Source organism: Podarcis muralis, chromosome 12, assembly GCF_964188315.1.
Source record: "Podarcis muralis chromosome 12, rPodMur119.hap1.1, whole genome shotgun sequence".
In the NCBI taxonomy this organism is placed as follows: Eukaryota; Metazoa; Chordata; class Lepidosauria; order Squamata; family Lacertidae; genus Podarcis; species Podarcis muralis.
The window spans coordinates 30009483-30032889 of NC_135666.1; the positions used below are offsets into that span (position 1 = coordinate 30009483).

A 23407-nucleotide genomic window follows, 5' to 3' on the forward strand; every position below is an offset into this window, starting at 1 on the left:
TATATTTGGCATAATAATCAAGTATTTACAAGTACCAAATATTAAGACACAATAAACGGGAATATTTCTTCTTAGTGCCTTATAGGTGTGTACTGAAATAGATGAGACATAGGTTTCAGCTAAGCAAAGTGATACCTACGGATTAATTCAACAGGTTTGAATTCTCTGAAAATATGTTTGTAATGGAGTATCTGCTTCAAACATTGAGATAGTATTAAAACCTTTGCTGTGCACATTCAACACAATTCTTCATTCCAAGTCAGAGCCCAACTCAGCTTTCACATCCCCATTTTCAAAGGGGAAAGAAAAGGAAATGGGTGTTACTGGAAATTCAGTCCTGTTGAATTCAATGGGATTTATTTTTCAGTACACAGGGCATACACTCCAGCTACACTGCATAACTCTCCCTAGAAGAAGGCATGCCCTAGAATAGTAGGCAGAGGAACAGTATCAAAAGAGCATTGCTAAACGATACTGGAAAAGATAAAAGATCTGAAATAGTATACCAAGATACTCAGGAGCAGCCTATATGTTACTGGAGTCCAATTCAAGATGTTAGCGTATAAAGCCCTGAACGCAGTGGCGTAGCGTGGGTTGTCAGCACCCGGGGCAAGGCAAGTAATTTGCGCCCTCTAACCCATGGATTTGCGCCCCCTAACCCGTGGATTTGCGCCCCCTAACCCGTGGATTTGCCCTAACCCCAGATGTTGCGCCCGGTGCGGCCGGCCCCCCCTGCACCCCCCACGCTACACCACTGCCTGAACGACTTGGGACTTAGATATCTGATGGAGTGTTTCTCTCCACATCAGCCAGCCTGGACCCTGAAAACAACCAGAGGCAGGCCAGGGGTGGGGTGGGGTTTGCAGTGCTGTTGGCAACTGTCACTCATTGTGCTGGAATGCCGGTTGGGTTTTTCTCTGTGACAGCAACCTAATTTTGACAATAATCTCCTCTAGAGGCATGGATGTTAACATCATTGCTGGCCTTTTGACATCTGCACATAAACCTATATGTTGTCCCAGGCTTTCAGATGGGTTGTTTAGTTTGCACTGGGGTTGTAGGTCTGCAATATTTTGCATCGTTCGTACATCTTCATTTTGATTTTAAATTGTATATGGTTTTAATCTGCATAATCTGTATTTTTATTGCTGAAAACAGTTTACGGATCCTTTGGTGAAAAGCAATCTAAAACTCTTCTAAATAAATAATATTTTAAAATGATTGATCATTCCACAATGCTGAAGAGGCAAATGCCCATTTATCACACAGCCTTTTGATATACTATTGTTACCACAAAGCAATTATACTATGTCCATTTCAAAAAGCATCTTTTAAAGTCAGGACACTAGTCCATTTAGCTCAGTATTGCTTACACTTGCTTTTTACAGCCCATCCTGAAAATGCTGGGGATGGAGCTTGTTGTAAATGCTGACGATGAATAGCTTGAAATGCAGATGGCAGGCACATGGAGTATGTTAGCTGGATAAGCATACACAATCCTATGTAAGACACTGAACATATTTGAAAGAAGCAACTCTGCAGGATACCTTTAGGCGCACACACAGGTCCTAACATGCACACTTGCAAAGATGAATAAGCATTTCATGAACTATAATTTCAGTCAAGCCTTTCATTAAAGCCTTTATGGTTCACAAAGATATTTTTGTGAGTTGAACTCATGCTGAGTTGGACTCCAGGAAGGGCTACCAGGATATTAGACCTTGCTCTACAGAGCAGGCTGGATCCTAACAATGATTCTTCCTCATTTGCCAGAAAAACAAACAGGATCTAGATAAAGTAATAAAAAAGCTGTTTAAAAGTGGCACCAGAGGTTAATTAAACAGATGAAGCCAAACACACTGCTAAATACACTTCTGTTTTACCATAAGCTTGCAGTTACTTCCTGCTATGCGCATAAACAGAACTTCAAGGCTCACTGGACTATTCCAGTTTTCCAAATACTTTTATCCTCATCACACTGAGGTAAGTTTTGCATGACCCTGCACTGCCTGCAGTGTGTCCATTTAAAAACAGATGTAGCCGTGGAGGGGTGTGTGTCAAGTGTATCCTCACACCTGACATTGTGGGTGAGTGTATACCAAGATTGCAATCACCACTACATTAAAGGGGGCCGGGCACGCGCAATGTGGAAAAGGCATGGACCACCTAATCAAGGAGTTTTCAAACATCCTTGTGGACAGCAGGATCAAGAACCAATTTAGACTGAAAGCAACATGTTGACGAGAAATTATTCCAGATGAATAAAAACTACATTTGTGTGCTACAAACAGGTTAGTGTATACACAGCTTTTATCTGATTGTAATACCATTGACATCACTTATCTTAAATCAGCTGTGACATTCTTGCCTAGGAACATTTCCTTTTGAAACATTTTGTGTGTGCTGAGTACGGTAATTATGCAAAAATTGGTTGGTTGGTTTTGCATATGACTTGATAGCTATCAGGTTTAGATGACCCTAGACATTTCTGGTGTGGGCTCCATAAAGGCTATACTGTATGAGGGGGAAAACTGTGTGTGTTTAATAATATCTGGGTATCCTGCCACTTATTTCACTGACACAACGAGAGATAAAATAAATGCATAGTGGCCAGTCTCAAAGGAGTGTGTTGGTGGTTGTACAGTAGTTGAGTTCACTCTATCCAAACGTCAGACTGTTAAGGACCATTTTAAAATGCACAGAAGGTGAAAACATTACGCATGGCAGACAAACTGTTGTCTACCTCCATGGGCGTAGCCAGGATTTTTGTTAGTGGGGGCAGGACTTTGGGGGGGGGGACTTTGTTTGGAGGGCAGAACCTATGTGATTGGTCACTTAGTTGCTTTACTTGATCTGTCCCCGCCTTGACTACACCCATGCAGTGGCGTAGCGTGGGTTGTCAGCACCCGGGGCAAGGCAAGTAATTTGCGCCCCCTAACCTGTGGATTTGCCCTAACCCCAGATGTTGCGCCCGGTGAGGCCGGCCCCCCCTGCACCCCCCACGCTACGCCACTGCACCCATGTCTTCCTCCCTAACAGTAGACCTCTCTCTCTCTCTCCTTTCTTTTAATCGTCCTAAGCATCCCCTTGGTACATGTATGTAGTACGATGTGGTGTGCCTGCATGGAAAACTGTTTGAAAAACTGACTTGAGTGCCCATGTCCCTGGGGCTGTTCATGCATTCTACAAGCATAGCTGTTTCTGGCTGCTACAGGAAATGCTACTTATATCTGAGCCTGAAGAGGTAATGCAACGTCTGTTGCATGGCAGCACACACTGTGCTGACCTGTATTATGGGTTTTAACAGGGGCATAGTCAGGATTTTTGTTGGGGGAGCACAGAACCTCAGATATGTACTGATTTTGATTGGGGGGGAGCTGCCCCCCTGCCTCCCCTTGGCTATGCCCTTGACAGGGCCACTTTGAACCCCAGGCTTGAATTTCCTCACCTCTGCTCTGCCAAATTAATCTTATAATCTATATTCTATCTCTTGCAACAGCCCTATAAAACCACACAGGGAGTGCCCTGCACACAGGGCAAAGAGCAATAAGCAAATGGGCATGCTTATTGTTCCCCAAAGCAAGCTGGCTTCGGGGATGAAATGCCGGGCCGAGGCTATGGTTGCCTAGTAAGAACTTTTATTATTTGTTTGCTTGTTTAGTCAAAGGGCGCGACTCCCTTAAGCGACACTCTGAGTCACGAGGAAATGAAGCCCTCGGGGATTAAAGGGTATTTATTCCACCCCAGAAGCTGCCAGTTATCCATCCCCGGAAAACGGCCCTAGAGAGAGAAAGCAACTGCCGACGCCGGGCTGCTCCTCCTCCCTCAGCTCTGTCACCAGGTGGGCGGGAAGCGAGGCCGGCCAGGCGCCGCCCCATCGCAGGGCCGCGGGCCGGGCTGGTTGGCTCCGTCCTCGGGCCTCATGAGGCAGCTGGCTCCGGGGCGGGCCGGCCTAGGCCCTCCTCCTCCCTCAGGTCGGGCGGCCCGAGGGTAGCAGGATGGGCGTCGAGTAGGCGCCGGCCTGCTCAGAGGAGCCCTCGCGCGATGGCCGTGACAGGGCCTCGCTCCCGAGCGCCGCTTCCGCCGCCGCCGCCTGGAAGCCTCTCGTGGCTCCGGGGCGCCTGAGAGGAGGACGACGAGGAGGAGGCGCCTTCTTCCACCGCCCCGCGCCGCCCACCTCGGCTGTCCTGGCCGAGGCCCGGGGCAAGGTGAGGGGAAGAGAGGGAGGTGGGCTCGCCCCGGAGGAGGCGGGGAGGGCGGCGTGGCGAACCCCGAGGTCGGGGGCACAAGTGTCGTGTGGAAACCATGTCGCGGGTGGGAGATTTCGGCCTGGTTCGACGTCGACGAAGCCTCCCAAGCAGCTTTTAGGGAGAGGTGTCAACTGCCCTTTTAGCCGGGGCGCCCTGGGGCCAGAAACATGGGCGTAGCCAGAGGGGAGGTTTGGGGGGGACCTCAGATTTGTATTGATTTTTACTGTTTTTTGGGGGGAGGCCCCCTTAGCTGCGCCCGTGGGCAGAAGCTCAGAGTCCCCACTAAGCGCAGATCGGCTCCCTCCCCCCCAAACGCAGCTGGGCTCGCTTACTACATCTTATAGTAGCGATGGATCCACACCGTCGCCATTGGAGGGAAGCGGAGCTGGGGCAGCTTTTCTGGGTTGCATCCCAGGATTCGCGGGTTCCCAGCTCCGTACAGTACTTGGAAGCAGAGGATTCCATATAAGTGCTGGGAGGGAGCGATATAAATCATTTTATTTCATGGAATTTATATACACAATGCTTGATTTTGGTTTAAACAAAACAAAACAACAACTTCCAAGCGGCCTGCGGAAATAATAAAGCAAAAAATAAATAAATAGGAGAATTGGCAACCATTGCTTAAAACCTTCAAAAACAGTGGGAAGCCACAGATAAAACACACTTCGACTTTCTGAATTTCCGGGTAAACCTGTCTAAACAAACATGTTTTTAGAAGGTGCCGAAAGGAGGACTGCGAAGGTGCCTGCCTGGTTATCATCACTAGGCAGGGAGTTCCAAAGTGTAGGTGCTGCCACCTTAAAACATGTGAGTTCTTACAAGTGCGGAACGGGGATCATGTGGCACCTGCAACAGTGCCAGTTCCACAGATCAAAGTTCAGTGGGCATTGGGGGGGGGGGGTAAGGAGATCTTCTAGGTTAACTACCTCTATACCAGCCTAGTGCTTGAGCTTGCTGGAAGGACTGAAAGCTGAGTATTTCACAAGAGGAAGTGGGGAGGCAGCTTGGCAGGGTTGTAAAGGCCACCTCACGAGTGGCAGGCGCTGGGCCTTGATAACACTAGATAACACTATCTGAGGAAACCGATTGTCAGAAACAGGAAGTTTCTGAAGTCTCTGCTGTGTCGAGGTGCCGCCCCGAGGGAGTATTTCTGTGAACATTTTGAAAAGCAGATCTTGCATGAGCTGCAACATAGGAGCAAATCCCATTTAAAGCAGAGGACATGGTACTTCTGCTTGCAAAGGATAGATCTGTTTGGCTGCAGTCCGAGGTACGTTTACCTGAGAGAAAGCCCCATTGAATGCAGTGAGACTTACTTTCGCTTAAACATGCATTGGATTCTCTCGTTAGATGGTTTCGTACCTCTCTGCTGCTGTTGGTGCAGAAGCCTGAAAGACAAAAAGGGATGGGTTTTTTTAAAAAACCACCTGTGGTCCTACAGGAAGGTGGTTTTAAAATGTTTAAACTTTCCTGTATTTTTTTTGTATCACACCATCTATGAAATGTATTCTTTTCTATAGCAGTTCTAGTCCTCCAGCACATATCTTTTTCTTGTGGAGTTTTAAATATTAGGGAATGCTTTTTTTCCATATGTTAACCACTTCTCCCAGTAAGGGAATATGTGGGAAGGAGGGAGCCGTGTAACTCTGAGAAAACATGTTCCAGTTCTTTGCTGTTGCTGCTCCCAGGATAGGAGTGGGATAAAAAGGGTATAAACACTGGTGTATATATAAAAAAAGAAAAGTGACATAGTATTAATGAAACTGACAAAACCACCTACCTTTGTCAAGTTTCACTGCAGAACTGGAAAGGTGTACGTAAAGCAAATTACATGGTGGCAGGTTGGAGATTAAGTTTAGGCTGAAAGGTAATGAGTGACTGACCCAGTGAGCTTTATGACTTGAGTGGAGATTTGAACCCTGGTCTCCTAGATCCAACACACTAACCACTATACCATACTGGTGCTCACACTATTCTCCCAGCATGCACACTTTGAATTTGTGCTGTTAGAAGATGAAACACACAACATATTTTTTTCAGTGTAAGTTGTTGACCAATATTACTTGTCAGTCTTCAGATTTCTTGGATGCCTTTTATTACACGCTTCCCCAATTTTAAAGCAAGTTCACAAATGGAAAATTTTAAGCATGAAATTATGGATGTGGCCGTTGTTGGTTATGACTTTATTGTTATACTTTCTTTTTTTTTTTTTTTTTTTTTTTGCTTTATTTACGAAGAAATACACAGTTTACATATTACAGACATATACATATACGTATACAAATACATGTTACAAACATATACATATACAAATAAAGAAAAAAGAAAAAGAAAAACAGAAACAAAAAATAGAAGAAACAAACAAGACATATACAGTTACGAATAACAAAAACTTCAGTCCAGCTTAGTCTTGGAATTATCAATTCTTATATTATTTCTACAGTATTTCTAAAACAGTCTACTTCGATGATATTAATTATCGTCTACTGATAAATTATTTATTCCCTGGATCGACTCAAAATAAATTAAAAATTTGTTCCATTCATCTTTATGTTTAACTGTTTTGTTTGGACTTATTTTCCGTGTTAATCTCGCTAATTCAATATATTGATATAGCCTTATTTGCCAATCTCCGATTGTGGGTAGGTTCGGGGTTTTCCATTTTTGGGCGATTTGGATTCTTGCCGCGGCCATAGCATACTGAACAAAGGTTTGATCTATTCTCTTTATTTCTTTTCCAATCATGCCTAACAGAAACAGCTCGGGATTCTTGGGAAAATTATACTTCAAAATTTTTTTCAGTTCCTCGTAGATTTGTGTCCAGAATTCCTTCACTATTTCGCAAGTCCACCAAGTATGAAAAAAAGTCCCGACCTTGTCCCTGCATCTCCAACATATATTATCCACACTTTTATACATCTTTGCTAGCTTTGCCGGAGTTAAATACCAGCGATATGCCATTTTCTCTAGGTTTTCACGAAGGGCTACACAGGCTGTGAATTTTACACCTTTCATCCAGAGTGTCTGCCACTTATTATACTCTATATTATAACCAAGATCTTTTTCCCATTTTAACATCGCTCCCTTCACCAGATCTTCTTTGGTGTCCCACTCTAATAATTGTTTATACATTTTCGACAGGATTTTGTCATTGCTTTCCAGAATTTCTACCTGATACCTTGATTTTTTCTCACTCATCCCCACTCTCTTATGTTCCCCCCATAAGGCATTGATCTGGTGAAAACGTAACCATTCTTTTATTTTATTTTTCAATTCCTCATAGGGCTTCAACTTCCATCCTTCCTCAGTCTTCACCAGAAGGTCCTCATATGTGTATCTTTCCTCATTCATATTAATTTTCTTTATTTCAGTTATTTCCGTTGGGGAGAGCCACCATGGAATACCTCTTTCAATCAGATTTCTATACCTCTTCCACACTTCTAGTAGTGGGCCTCTAATTATATGACTGGAAAAGCCTCTGTGAATCTCCCCTTTTTCTTGCCAGAGATAGGCGTGCCACCCGAATCTAATATTAAATCCCTCCAAATCCAAAAGGTCTGTATTTCTGAGGGTGGCCCACTCCTTTAGCCAACACAAACAGGCTGCTTCATAATAGAGCCTGATGTTCGGGACCGCGAATCCAAACCTGTCTCTTGAGTCTGTTAGATATTTAAACTTAATTCTGGCTTTCTTTCCCTGCCAGATAAACCTGGACAGGGTTTTTTGCCAGTTCTTAAAGAGGGAGGTACCTTTAATTATCGGGATGTTTTGAAACATGAATAACAGTCTTGGCAAGATGCACATCTTAATTGCAGACATCCTCCCCGTCCATGAAAGTTTCAATCTATGCCAAGTGTCTATATCCTTTTTGATATCCTGCCAGACCTTACTATAATTATCCTCAATTAAATTTATATTTTTTGGTGAAAGCCAGATTCCTAGATATTTAACCTTATTCACAATTTTAATACCTGTCTTTTCTTCCAATTGTATTTTGTCCTGTTCAGTCATGTTTTTTACTAGGCTTTTTGTTTTATTCCTATTTAATTTAAAACCCGACAGTCTGCCAAAGTCCTCCAACAGTTCTACAACCCTACTTGCACTGTCCACTGGACTCTCTACGGACACGACCAGGTCATCGGCATAGGCCTTGAGCTTGAATTCTTTCTTCCCAATTCTTATCCCCCTCACATCATCTGCCTCTCTTAATCTGTTCGCGATTATTTCTAGAACCATAATAAACAGTAGGGGGGACAATGGGCAGCCCTGCCTGGTGCCCTTCTCAATCTTGAAGGACTTTGTCAGGTTGTCGTTTATAATCAGCCTGGCCTGTTGTTCTGAATAGATTGCCCTGATGCTTTTCATATAGGGACCTTCAATACCCGCCGCCTCCAAGCATTGTGATAAAAATTCCCATGAAACGTTGTCAAATGCCTTTTCGGCATCTATAAAAATCAGTGCAGCCGGGACATCTATTCTCATATCTAGGTACTCAATGATATTTAAGATGTGGCGGACATTTTCTCTCTGATGTCTATTAGGGAGAAATCCCACTTGGTCCTTGTGTATATACTTCGTTAAAAGTTTCTTGAGTCTGGCAGCCATTATGTTAGCAAAGATTTTATAATCGTTATTAAGCAACGAGATCGGTCTATAATTTTTCATATCTGTTTTGTCTTTCTCAGTTTTTGGGATCAAGGTTATATATGCCATTTTCCACGAGGCTGGAATCTTCCCTCCCTGAAAAATATTATTAAATACATCTTTGAGCACGGGGACTAGATGTTCTTCTAATGTTTTATAATATTTTATAGTCAAGCCATCTGGCCCGGGGGCTTTCCCAATCTTCATCCTGCTGATAGCCTCCTTGATCTCGTTCACTGTAATCTCTTTATTCAGTTGCACTTTATCCTCCTCTGAGATATATTTCCCTTCGTTTCTATCCAGATAGTTCTTGATTTCTATACTGTTTTCACTTCCTCTTTCATACAACTTTTCAAAAAATTGAGTAAATCTATTCTCTATTTCCTCTGGGTCTTCTATGATGTTATCCTCCACTATTAATTTATTTATCACATTCTGTTTCTTTCTTTTTCTTAACTGCCAGGCAAGTAACTTCCCCATTTTGTTTGCAGACTCGAAATATCTCTGTTTTGTAAATTTAATTTTCCACTCTATCTCTTGGTTTAATATTGCAGAATATTGAGACTGGAGGACCTTAATAACCCGGATAGCGTCAGGATCTGTTGGATTTATGACCAGCTTTCTCTCATAATCTCTCAGTTGGGCCAGGATGTCCTCTTTCTTACTTTCCCTTACCTTTCTCCTGTAATTGTTTTGTTGTATTAGGAGGCCCCTCAGGACCGCCTTGCTGGCGTCCCAGACTATATCTATGGGGGTTTCTTTATTCAGATTTAGCTCTAGATATTCTTTTAATGCACCTTTAATTCTTTCTCTCACCTCTTCATTATCAAATAGGTTCTCACACATCCTCCACCTGTACTGTCTCTTCAGTTCACTTTTTATTTCCATGTCTAGGGCACAATGGTCAGATACCGTCCTGGGCAGGATCTCACATTTTTTTACCCTTGTAGTAAGTAATCTTGTTAACCAGATCTGGTCAATTCTGCTCCAGCTCTGATGGGGTTCGGAATAGTGCGTGAACTGTTTAGAGGTGGGGTTTTTATGTCTCCATATGTCAACTAGGTCTAAATTCCCTTCCATGTCATTAAAAGACTTCGGTAATTTCCCCCTGTCCAATTTCCCCTTCTTCTCGCTCCTATCCCACTCCGGCATCGGGACACCGTTCATGTCCCCGAGCAGGATTAATTTATGCGCTTCCAACTCTAACAACATACTTGTTTCTCAAAAAACTCTGCTCTGTTTGAGTTTGGGGCATAAACCGTCACGATATTGATTTTTTCCCCTCGGAAATTTAGTTGGATCCCCAGGATTCTTCCTTCCTCATCTTTACAGGTCAAAATTGGTTCCCACTTCTCTTTAACATATATTACCACTCCCCCTTTTTTTTTATATCTGAATTAATAAAATCGACTCCTAACTTTTTATTCACCAATATATGTTTGTGTTTCTTAGCAATATGGGTTTCCTGAAAACAGATTACATCATACTTCTTATTTTTCACAACTTTCTCAATTTTATTCCTTTTGACCTTCTCGTTCAGCCCATTAACATTCCATGATAAAAGTTTTAATGTGTGTGTAATTGTTTACCTTTGTCCGCTTCTAAACCTTTAACCAGGATCACAAACTATGGCCTGTCGCCTTAGCTTCCTAGAGGCTCCCCCTCTTCTGCCGTATCCCTTCCCACTACGGCCTCATCCTTATCTTCATCTGATTCTTCTACCTCCTCTCCAGCTCTTCTCCCCTCATCTAACCGGCTCCTTAAATCTCCTTCCTCTTCCTCCCCCCTGCTCCTTGTTCTGATCTCTACTTTACCCAATTCTTTTTCGTATCTTCTCAAAAACTTATCCGCCTCTTGCACCTCCAATAATCTGAACTTTTTCTCCTTATAAAAAAAACTAATCCCTTCCGGGAACTCCCATCGGAATGGAACCCCGTTCCTCCTCAGAGCTGCTGCCACTTGTTTATAACCCTCTCTTTTCCGGAGTAGCCTGACTGGTATTTCCTTGTTATACTTTCTTATGAAATGGCCAAGATTTATATTTTACTATGTTTAGAAAAAGAAAATGTTTTTATACTAGTTAAAAACATAGTAAAATATTATCTTAAGTATGAGGCATCTTCAACATGAGGTATAATCACAAACTAATTGCAGGGAAAGAAACAGTATGTTCATATGGTCAGTGTTTTTCTGCATTTTTATCTTATGTTTTCAAGCATAACATAATTAGTGTTCTTTCTCTTTCTCGGCAGAAATCTCTTCAGGAAATGGCATCTCCTAAATCCTTAATGCATTTTTTGACCTTTACATTTGGATCAGCAATTGGATTTTTCTTATGTTATTTGCTATTTAGTTTAGTGTTGGAAGAACAAGTTAAAGTTGAGCCTCATCTCCTTTACAACAATCCTCATGGCCATCACTCAGATGATGCTGATGAAAGCCATCAGCTGAAAGGACAAATGAATTTCAATGCAGATGCTGGGCAACATAAAGGTATATTTATGCAGCTGTACAGAGCATTACAGTTTAATTTTCTTTACAATATATAACCTTTTACTTCCCTCGAAAATGGATTGTACACATATCCCATGTTATAAGTATTCAAACTAAATAAATAATCCATGTATCTTTCTAGGATACAGGCTTAAGTTTTTCCCTAAATTGTTTTGAAACATTAAAATGTTCTGAGTCCACAATTAAATGCCAAGTGAAACCAAATGCCTAAAGAAACCAGCAGCTCATTATCACATCTACTTTGAAGTGAGTTTCACTTCATTAAATGTGGCTTATTCTTATGGAAGTGCACATATGATTGTGTTTAAGTTTGTAAAGCTGAAAACTTGTTGCTGGTGGCTCTACCACCACCCCCCCCCCAAAAAAAAAACCCATAGTGCTGATATCTAGGAATCTGATAATTTTTCCATCTTCCCAACTCTGGCACTCAGATATTGTAAAAGCGCCTGGGAACTTGAAATACTTTTCGTATCCTGTTTAAAGGGGATGGAGAATATCTTAACATAAATTAGCATTTAAAAGAAAGTGGATGTCATGATAAACTTTAACTGAAGTGATGTTCATTTACAGTGTAGACAAGGATAGTTCAAAGCTTTCAGCATACCTTTACAAATCTTTATTCCATTAGCCTTGCTCAGTATCACCCCTCCCTCAACAGTCCAAGTTTGTAGAATCTTGCACCATAAAGACTGCTGGAGCAGCTGTCCCATTATTGTGGCTGTCAGAGCTATGGCAAAACCGTGTTTGTTTTGAGCTTTCTTTAGAAGTACAGTGTGCACCTTTCTGATGTGCCAACTAAGGTATTGTATCTGTCATTTAATTCAACATACTTTGTTTTTTTGAGGGTGTAGCTCTAAAAATTGGCATATAATTACTTAGAAGTGCATAAATAAATATGTGGTGTTCTACTTGGGTGAAAATTCTAACACACTGATGGTATTTTGCAATTTTGCTTCCCTGCACCCCAGATGAAAATAAAAATATTGCTGAAGAACTGTACCAGAAAGTAAGAATACTTTGTTGGGTGATGACTGGACCTCAAAATCTGGAAACAAAAGCCAAACATGTCAAAGCTACTTGGGCCCAGCATTGCAACAGAGTGCTATTTATGAGCTCTGAGGAGAACAAAGACTTCCCAACAGTGGGATTAAAAACCAAAGAAGGCAGGGATCAGTTGTACTGGAAAACCATCAAAGCTTTCCAGTATGTACACGATCACCATCTTGATGAAGCAGACTGGTTCATGAAGGCAGATGATGACACGTATGTTGCACTGGACAACTTGAGGTGGCTTCTTTCAAAACACAGTCCTGAAAAACCAATTTATTTTGGAAGGAAATTTAAACCTTTCGTGAAACAGGGCTACATGAGCGGAGGCGCAGGTTATGTGCTCAGCAAAGAAGCTCTGAAGAGATTTGTGGATGCTTTTAAAACCAACAAATGTACTCATAGCTCTTCTATTGAAGACTTGGCATTAGGCAAATGCATGGAGAGTATTAATGTAGAAGCTGGAGATTCCAGGGATACAACTGGCAAAGAAACTTTTCATCCATTTGTTCCAGAGCACCACTTAATTAAGGGATACCTACCCAAAACTTTTTGGTACTGGAATTATAACTACTACCCTCCCATAGAGGTAAGATTTTTGCAGTGCTTTTCACAGTCTAAATAGGCCACTAGAAAATACCTTTTAACTTTGTCTATGTATAGCTGCCATATACTGTCACATTGTTGGCCCATCCAATTGAGAATTGTATTCTGATTGATTATTTCCAAATTCTTACATCTGCTAATAGCTCTTTAAACACACACACACACACACACACACACACACTTGGATGTATCTGAGCCTTTCAGCATTGAATCTATTTTTTCTAACACTTAAGCTTTATTATGGCTATCTTGCCAAATAAAACTGGGCAGGTGGGGGAAGAAAGAGTTTTAGATAGTCTTTTTCTTATGTCCCCAAAGTGATTCTGCTATAGTTTGGTACTTTTATGACCAACTCTGAAACAAAGTACATTTCAAAAGAAAACTTTTTTTTGCTGTTACGTAATCCTGAGCACTGATTGTTAAGTGACAAACCATAGTCCATATTAACACTTAAAATTTATTTAAAACATTTATTTCTTTATCTTGCCTGTTCATCCTGTTTTTTCTCTTTCACGGCAGGGTCCTGGCTGCTGCTCTGACCTGGCAGTTTCTTTTCATTATGTTGACGCCACCACTATGTATCAGCTGGAGTATTTGTTTTATCATCTCCGTCCTTATGGGTACCAGTTCAGGTACAATCCGGATGCTCCTAAGGATCAAGGAAAGCAAAATTTAAGTGATGCAGCAAAGGGTGATATAAAAGCCAAAGCTGAAATGGAAAAGCCTTTGAAATCCTCTAAATAAAATGTTTGGTACTGCACTGAAGGCGCCTTATGGAATGCTGAACTAAAACATTTAGCTTACAGTGGAGCTAGATGGATTTCTTAAATAATTACAAGTGTTCCTTCATGTGGCTGCAGCCAGCAGATTCTTTTCTAATCATGCTGGTAGCAAGGTCATTTCACATGCCATGAGGACTGCAAGGTCAAGTCTATAAAACTTTGTAGTGAGGAATTAAATGTCTTTAATCTTGATTCAGTAATGTTTGCACATAAATCTTAAATTGAAACAAATATCTGTTTTCCACATTGACCCACAATATGCAGTATTTTAGTCGTTTTTATCATGAAACAATGCTTTGTGTCAATTCTTGGACACCTTCAATTAATTACATTAGATACTGTTGCATTCTTTGTTAAAGGATTCAAATGTGGAGTATTTAAACAGAAGCTTATCCTGACAAAGTTAGCAGTCAAGAAATGAGCCTCCTGCTTAGATGCCAAAGTTTAATATTTAGATCTAATTTTCGAAATGTTGGTGAATATGTTGGGTTTTAGTTTCATACATTGGAAGGAAGTTTGAGAGTGTTTGAGATGTGGCAGAAGGTTAGGTAGAAACTTGAATGAGAATCTTGAGTTCTGTAGTATTATAATGGGCACAGTTTCACTAGATAAATTAAAAACATATCCACATATATTTATCATGCTTCATCCAGAAAGTTGATTACTATAAGAACTACTATGATAGTACTATAGGAAGCAGCAAACTGTCCATAGCTCCATTCTGGTTTAATGCTATTGATTCCTTTTTTTAAAAAAAAGAAAAACCTTTCTTTGTTTATACAGCTGGACTTGCGACATAATGTGATGTTATGTTGCCTGTTTAGAATGTTAAGTGTTTGATAGTTTCCATTTAGGGTTAGATGGCTGTTATTATTTAGTTCAACTTTAATAGTATATTCCTATTTCTTGTGTGACATCCTTTTGGTCAGTCTAAAACATGATTTCCCCTGTGTGTTTCAGATGGTTGTGTTGTGTTAGGCTGTTTTAAAACAAATCTTTATCCACACATGAAGGAGCTGTGTACTTTGTGCTAAACTTAACAGTAGTGCAGTTTTCCTGTAGCCATCATGCACTCACACTCTAGATACTGTGTACTGAATTATTTTCCCCCACCCAACTTCAGATTTAGACTTTCTCGCTCTGTAGTCCTGCTAAAGTGATCTACCAAGGCTTGGTTTATGTTTGCCTTAAATTCATCATATTGATGATAACAGTGAGATTTTGTACTTGATGGTGTTTGCTGGTTAGAAATCATCGCCAAATTTCCTGAACTCATTACTATGTGCTTTTTAATTGAAATGGAGCACTGGAGAATTACCACTGTCTTATAATATTGTTTACTTCAAGGTTTCCATATGCAGTACACCTCTGCCTCTCTCCATTGTTTGGGCATGGGATAATAGTATTGTTCTGTTGCCACTGTTGCTCTTAATGAATGCTCAGTACAATCTTAACGTTTCTTCTTAACTAGGTAGGCTTTACCGCACATGAAAATAACAGACTAGATTTTTAAAATTTATACTATAGAACTGTCTGTGAAGTTTTGAAAGCTGAAATTTCCAGAATGGTGCAGATCTTGGCTTTTAGACATGCTGTTTCTCTGTTACATCCATCACAAGGGGAAAGTGCAAAAAATAATAGGCATGCCAAATTCTCAGAGCATCTTTGGTGACAGATGCATTGCTGAGACAAATGTTAAGCTATTGCTCAGTAGTAGAATAAATTTTTGCTTATGTGATATATAACATCTTTTTAATCTCCAGCTTGTTTATACCCATCTCTTCTTTTGCTTGTTTCGACTTTAGTGGCATTCATCTGTCCGACCCATGTCACATGGCAATCTACCTCAAAGTATTTTCCAAGCACCTGGTATAAATTGCCACTGCTTTAGTGAAGTGTGTGGCTAATCTTCGGATGGGGAGAGTGAACTATTCTAAGTCATTTTGCATTAAAGCATCAGAATGTCTGTTAATTATTAGACCCTTTCTATTCATGAGTTTAGGTAATTAATTGCTGACAGTTTGGCAGCAAAAGGGTACTCATATCTGCGTACTTGAGGGACTCTCTAGGTTTACAGAAACTAAAATAAATTAAAATTAAATTCTCCTTAAGGTGCATGGAATATTGATGTCAGTTGAGTGAAGATAAAGCAAACCAGATATAGGGGTGGGGTTAGAAGGAATTGACCTTCTCAGGCCCCTAACAGCTTACAGGAAGTATGATGGGATATATTGCATCTGATTAGAAAACCTCTTCTCTCTGCATTATACAGAGATGTTCTAGAAATAAAGGAAAATATATATGTATATGCATTCTGGTTTGGAACCTGAGCCTTCTAGCACTGTAGGAACATAGAAAACACAGAAATCAGCCTTATAGCTTGTCCACCTAGCCCTTTATTGTCTCCTCGACCCAGCAGAAACTCTCCAGGATCTCAGGCAGAGAACTTTCCCATCACTTTCTACCAGATACTTTTAAGCATCCAAAGGCCTTGGAGGAGAGGACTTTGCCGCTACTTTCCCCTGTGAGATCTGAAAAACAATAGAAGGCTGCCGTTCCGGGCTGGTTGGAGCCCTGAACAGGAGCAGTTATTTTTCATGTGCTGGGAAACACAGCAGCATTTTCTTGCAGGTGGCACTTGTATGCTTAATATATTCTTTCATCTGGGGTGTGCTTGACAATCATTTGGATTGACATGGCCGCTCCTGGCATTCCAAGGAGACAAGATGCTGGCTCCTGGGAATTCAATAGATTCGCTGGTCCATTGAGTCCAGACCTCCCTTAATTTGTTGCCACAACTACTGAGTTATTGTGAATAGTATAAGACTCTCCCTCTATATGCTTAGTTGTGTATATTTTTACAAGATGCATGGGATGAGACTTTTAAATCCTAGAATACACCCAAACCAAAACACCTTAATTTTAAAATATTGAAACTTTTTTGTTTATGGAAATAACAGCAGAACAAATAGTCAATTCATGAAGAAGATCAGTGTTTTTACTACTCAAACCTGGCATTTTGCTCTCCCCTTGTTTATACCTATCTGAAAACACTCTTATCAATGCCTCCATTCTCTCTCATCTCATTCCCTCCCCCCATACACTCTTTCAGCGCTTCTAACTCTCCCCTCAACATTTCATTTTAAAAATCTGTCAGTCGGAATCCACCCAAATGTTTCGTCACATGCCCCTGCTGTTAATCATTCTCCCTCTTCTATTACACCCCCCTTCCAAACAATTGTCTGAATTTGATGTTCCATGACAACAGAAAAGAATATAAATCATAGTTTAAACAGTACTACTGAATTCCACAGGTCTGTATTCCATTTGCAGAACTCATTTGTAACAACCCCTTCCCTGGATCAAATGGAAACTTCACAGTTAATAGAGCCAATATGTACAATGCCCATTGAACTGTCACAGGTGTCATGTTGACAGTTCCCTTTAAGGAATCTGATTTGAAGAACCACAACTGGTAATTCAGAGTCTCGGCCTCCTTCAGTATATCTGTTTATTCAGAAACAAGAATGAGGCCCACATTTAATCTAGGCATACATTTCTAAGAAGGATGTTTCTTGTAGGAGTCACAGAATAAACATTCAAAATTCCAGCAAGATTAGCAGTTCCTTGCCCTCCTGCAGTGACAATTGCATATTCACCTGTATCCCCAAGTTTAATGTATGAATACAACTGTCCGTTTGCATCCACAGTCAGTTGAATTTATTTTCTGATCCCTGCATCTTGGCAGGTTCTAGACGTTAAAGCAAGATAGAGTTCTTGCTCCCAACTTACCAAGGTTTCACATTTTTTTCCTTTTGGTTGAGGTGAAGTCCCCAGAGTTTTATGTTGTCTTCACAGCTGTTTTTCCAGGGCTTAAGCCCCTCTGTTATGTTAGATTTAGAGTATTCAGTAGCCTTTTTCTGGTTCCCAACAGCCAAATGACTTTTCCACAGACTCAAGTCCAAATCATAGTTATCTCAAGTGGAGTGTGTTGGACAGTCATTTGTATTGACATGATGACTCGTGATGTTCTAAGGGCCCCCATACAATTTCTGCAAGCTCTTGCAGGAATGAATATGCAGCTACTGCCTCAACAGAACCAATCTTAATATGGTCCGCTACAGAATCACACCTTAAGTTTTACTTCCTCCCTATGTCTAGTCTTGCTGTTAACTCAGCAGTGGTGGAAAGGGAATTCCATACTACATTAGCACAAGCTTCAGCAAATTCAGGGAACTTTATTTCACTACTCCTTGGCAGATGAATTCTCACTTAGAACCTTCTCAAGATCAACTTCTGCAACTGTTGGTCCATCTTTTGGTTCCAAATCACCAGTACTGCAAGCCACTTGCCCTGGTACACCATAAGGAGTGTGAACAGAGTGCAGGTCTCAACCGAACTTTTCTGCCTCCTAGTTACAACTTGTACCTGGGCCACTTAACACCATGAGTTGGCTCTTGGAGAGTGCTGTCTCTAAGCTGAACTGCTGTGGCTCCTGAACCCTCTCGGCCAAGGCTACCTGGGTGGTTCTGTGTATGCATTCTGCAATCTCACATTCTCTGACTTCTCTTGTAATAATCTTCAATTCATTCTTCTTTCTATGTCCTTGAGCTTCGATCCATGTTTCTTCTGGGCCTTCTTCTCCCTCTACTCCAATTCTTGGCTCTGTTTCATTTCCAGACAGGACACCTCAAGCTCAAGCACCATTTTTTAAACCTCTATGGAATCGGGATTCATCCCAGCGTCTTTGTTACCTCCATTTGAATTTGGTGCTTTCTTATAAGGCCTCTACTACCTCTCCAGACCAAAATAACACTTGACTGCATGGCTCTGGGTCTTCTCTTAAAGTTCGGGGTCACCAAAATTCTGGGGTATTCAGGACTTCACCAGTTTTATCCCATGATTTCCAAATTCTATGAATTTGGATGCTACCACTTTGCTGCCAAGTTGGGACATCTTGGGGTCCTATAGAAGGCCCCTGGGCATCATTAGGCTTGTTTTGTCAGCTGGTTCACTCAGTCTAGACTTTCCTATTCTCAGAACAACCTGCTACCTGCGTGGATCAGCCAAAGATGCGGCATGACACTTTGATCCTAGAATCATCAAAGCCAGAACACTTAAGAACATTAGCTGTATTTATAGAAAATAGTATGTCAAATGATAAAGAACAACAAATTGTTTTACTATACTAACCTGGCATACCTGACTTCTCTCTTTACAGCTGTCATAACTCTTACCTATGCCTTTATTCTCTCTCTCCTCAACTGTTCTTGTTCTGATTCCAGTTTTCCATCATACACCCTTGCTGTCAGTCATTATTCTACTGACTTTTCTGTTCCACAGTGGATCTTAGGCAGTTTCACATTATTTGCTGAAGCACAGTTGCAGAAGTCCTTAGTAGGGTGGGTGGGGGTATTCCTCATCCCTTTCCTTTCCCCTGTAACTTTCCTTTCCCCCATGACATCCAAAAATCACTACAAGGCTCCTGCTTCATGCTGTTTAGAGGTCCCAAGAGGAATGGCCCTTTTTGGGGCCTGGGATGCACTACAGGATTTTACCGCAGGTCCCACTTGTACATCTAAAGTTATTTCAGTTGGGGTCTGTCCATCACTTGTATTGGCACAGCAACAATAGTACCACGTAGGGAGCAGTGTTTTGCTTCATACATTGGTGCTTGTTTTATTTGCTGATTTTCAAAGTAAAGGCTTGGATCTATTTCCACCAGTTACCTCCACATGTTACATAACACATCATTCTAGAAGATCCCCCCCCCCCAACCCTCAAGAACAGCAGCTGTAGCTGGAAGTGTGCCCCGTTATTTAGTCTGAGTGAGCCACCGTTGTTCAGTATTGGGAGTGCAAAGGCTACTACTGAGCCAGCTAAACATTTATTTACTTTTTTGACCAGGAGTGCCTTTAGCAGGAGGAGGCACAGGTTATCTTCTGGGAAGCAGCTTATGACTGTGGGGTTCAAGTTTTCTTCCACCCTTTTCTTTAAACTGTTTTCTCTCTCTCAGTGGTGTATGTTCAGTGTAGAGAAGCAGAATAGCACCCAGCTGCCAAATTCTGAAGCTCGACTCATCCTCGTTCATCGCATCCCTGATCTTGGTTCTAAAAGATGGAAATTGTAGTATTCTATTAAATATCTAGTATTCTTAATTACAAAAGCATGTTTGCAGCTAAAGGCACAAGAGGTCCCTTTAGGTATTGGTGTACACTCTTGTGGATTGGCATAAAATAATGGCTAGCTGAGTTGGCCACGTCCACATCATAGGCTTAAAGCATGGCTTTCTCCAAAGAACTGTGGGACTGTATTTTGTTACAGGTGCTGGGAATTGTAGCTAAGGGAGTGGTGCAAACAACAGATCCCAGAATTCTTTGGGGGAAGCCATAACTATTAAAGTGCTACAAATGTAGTTCCAGCGTATAGTGTGGATATGAACATTGCTGAGCTGAACGTCAGTTTTGATCTGCATTGCTTTTGTATTCTTTTGTGCTATACAAAATGTGCTTGTCTTGTTCAGCTTGTGAAAAAACATTCAGCGAATCGTTGCCTAATCAGATTATTTTAATCACTTTTTGTTTAATTCACTTAACCATTTTTAAAGCATCTTTTAAAGCAGTGTTTAAATTACTTTATTGTCAGAGTGATGAGATGGCTTCTGTACATATTACACTTCTAACTTCTTTGTGTTTCCATTTAACTATAATAATAAAGGTTAGGATTGTGAGACTTCTATCTGTGGAGAAAGTATAAGCTGGTCCCATCCTTGATCTCGATGTATATTGTAAAATGATACCATACTCGGATTGTAAAGCTTTTTTTGTTGTGTTTCGTGTATTAACAATGTATATTGTGTACAACAAACTGTACAAATCTTACTAGAAACACATCTGAAAAGATAAACTTAACTGCTGAGCAGTGTATTGAGTTTTTAAGTGACAGGCTGAGGGTTTTTTCACAGCAAACGGTGGCTGACTGGTTTGTTCATGTGATAAATATAAATCACTGTTTTTAAATATCATCTTTGAAGTGCCTTTCTCCATTTTTTAGCAATTAATTTAAATGAAGTGCACAAATAAAAATAACTTATCTCAATTAAAAAAGAACTCGTGGCTTTCAATGGTATATGTTGTGAATTCCATTATAGTGTTCTGAGCAATGGATCAAGAAATACTAAGTGTTTGAGTTGTATCTGAGTTTTACTCAAGTAGACACCTATTTAAATGGACCCATAGTAGTCATGACTGTAACTAACACTAGTTAAAATCCCCTTATATGGATGGATACTGTGTTTATGATGCTTCTTGCTGGAAAGATGGATCATATAAAGAGAATCAAAGAGCTGTCAGTTCTTTGGCTCATCTAGCTCAACTTTATTCTGATGCAGCAGCTGACATGTTTACTTTACTATTGTCACCTGATATATTTGTTTTAAACTCTTTTTAACATTGTATTTTAAAATTGCTGTAGCCCACCCTGGATGTTGTGGTGAAGGGTGGCTAAGAAATTAAACTAAGCTATTCTGCCAGTTCTGCTACCTCAAATCAAGAGAGCCCCTTTATCCTGTGTTTTCAGCTACTCTCTTCATTGGAGCTTCAGAACAATCTCTCTGTGCGCCAATAGGTTAACCGTGTGCCTGAATTAAAGTTTACTTACATTGTAGTACTGTAGATTTATTACTTTTTAAAATTTAAGCTAGAAATCACCACAAAGAGCCTGACTCGGTGTGGTGTCAGAGTGAACTAATAAAACTATGGCCAAGATTCAGGTGGGGTGTGATAGCTATTTATTTCTTCACTGGAAGCCCCCTATGTGATGATACCTGATGGCTCTGCTGTTTATAAAGTGCAAGGGCAAAACCTTATTGGAGTATAATAGAGAAAACAAGGCAAGACCATGTGTGCTGAATGATGATAAGCACATTCATGACATTTACCAGATACACCTGGCTTAGGTCTATGTAAAAAATTAGTATAAATGGGAGGCACTGCAAATGACAGGCATGTACATTAATTCTAATCCACTAGTCCATGAGCAAGCTTCTACTGTGGGGGTGGAAGTGGCTAACCTCTGGTCCTCTAGATCAGTGTTCCCCAACCTTGGGCCTCCAGCTGTTTTTGGACTACAACTCCCATCATCCCTCGCTAGCAAGACCAGTTGTCAAGGATGATGGGAATTGTAGTCCAAAAACAGCTGGAGGCCCAAGGTTGGGGAACACTGCTCTAGATGATGTTGGACTACAGTGTCTCATCATCCTGGACTACAGGTCAGCACTGTAGCTCAGTAGCTAGAGGACCACAAGTTAACTACCACTGCTGTGTATCAAACCACTTTCTGAGTGAGGAACCATGGCATAAAGGAAACATGCTGTGGACATCCCTAAAGGAGGTGATTGAATTATCCATGTTTTAGTGTTCAATATGTAGAATGCATAACTGCATTCACAAATTACACAAATGCATAACTGCAGCATTTCCATGTAAAAAGAGTGGACACACACCCTCTTGTTCATATAATCAGTTTAATCATTACCCATTTAGCTTGTACAGTACTTTTGCGTAGTGGTAAGGTCCAAAAAAAATACACTTATGTACATCTTTCAGTGCTTTTTTCTGTTAAAATTCCCCTATAAATTGATTCTACTCTTCACTGCACTCATTTGTACAAGAGCCCTGAGAAATAAAAATGTGTGGACTTAGCTTTAACAAAAACCCCAAAATTACCAGCCCTGATCTGGCATAAGCCATTTTTGTTACTCATCTGAGCTTAACTGAAGTAACTTGGTGGCTCTTGTGATGAGGATACATATGGAGGGCCACCAGTTCTGTGTGTTGAGCTGCCCACCACTACAACGGGATCTTGGCTACTGTAGACATCTAAAGGGAAAGAAAGCAAATGCCACGTCTTTTGATGATCCTTGGCTGCTAAATGTAGACGTTCCCAATCAAGGGCACTTTTTTCCACTTGTTGCTTTGACAGATTTTACCAGTTTCAGGTATCCTCCATTGTTCTGCTCTTCATTTCCAAATAACAAAAGGTCATACTCTACTAAAGCTAAACATTAAAATCCTTGGTATCTTTCTTGTTAAAAGTTCCTGAAACACTGCCATGGGCAGTACTAGAGCTAAAACACAAACACGGAAGTATTAAGATGCTTTTTGGCGAGTGAAGCTATCAATTACGAAGATAATACGTTCTATAAAATCCATTGAATGCATTGTAAAAAGCAGCAGGCGTGGTACAAAACTAGTACTTGCATTAACACAGCATTTGGAACTCTCTAGTATTCTTATACAAACTCCAGGAATAGTTCGCTTTGTTTTCTTCTCAAAGCTCGAGTTCTCTCTGTAAAAGAACACAAAAACAACATTCATACCTGAAATACGTCAACGGAACCTTTTCACTTCTGTAATAAGAGTATTCTGCTCTTAACTAGTGCAGCTCTAAATATTAACTCCCTCCTGCTCAAACTTCCAACAAGCAGCGTTGAACTTTTTAAAGAAAAGGCAGGCAAGAGATATTTATAAATATATTTTATAGCCACTAAAACTTGTTTAA

General features: G+C 40.8%; 2 protein-coding genes across 5 annotated transcripts in view; one reads left to right on the forward strand and one right to left on the reverse strand.

Annotated features, from left to right (window-relative positions):
- Positions 1-2061: 2061 nt before the first annotated feature.
- On the forward strand, positions 2062-15593 carry C1GALT1 (core 1 synthase, glycoprotein-N-acetylgalactosamine 3-beta-galactosyltransferase 1). 2 transcript variants are annotated; one of them, XM_077936968.1, is made up of 4 exons: positions 2062-2291; positions 11150-11390; positions 12380-13047; positions 13584-15593. In XM_077936968.1, exons 2-4 carry the CDS (start codon positions 11165-11167, stop codon positions 13806-13808), a joined length of 1119 nt encoding a protein of 372 aa, XP_077793094.1. In that variant the 5' UTR covers positions 2062-2291; positions 11150-11164; the 3' UTR covers positions 13809-15593. The 2 variants fall into 2 exon arrangements, with proteins under 2 accessions (XP_077793094.1, XP_028605721.2); XM_028749888.2 differs by lacking the exon at positions 2062-2291 and adding an exon at positions 3863-4208.
- Positions 15594-22353: 6760 nt separating this feature from the next.
- The window catches only part of COL28A1 (collagen type XXVIII alpha 1 chain), a 67302-nt gene continuing 66248 nt past the window's right edge, over positions 22354-23407 (reverse strand). For all 3 annotated transcript variants that reach the window (XM_077936970.1, XM_077936969.1, XM_077936971.1), the window contains exon 36: positions 22354-23194. The gene's annotated coding sequence lies outside the window, so the exon portion shown is untranslated. The remainder of the gene's footprint in view (positions 23195-23407) is intronic.

Excerpts from the sequence above, each read along its gene's own strand:
- C1GALT1 (XM_077936968.1), top strand. The coding sequence starts at position 11,165 with ATGGCATCTCCTAAATCCTTAATGCATTTTTTGACCTTTACATTTGGA. Across the intron at positions 11,391-12,379 it reads AGATGCTGGGCAACATAAAG|ATGAAAATAAAAATATTGCT; the intron begins GTATATTTATGC and ends CCTGCACCCCAG. Across the intron at positions 13,048-13,583 it reads ACTACTACCCTCCCATAGAG|GGTCCTGGCTGCTGCTCTGA; the intron begins GTAAGATTTTTG and ends CTTTCACGGCAG.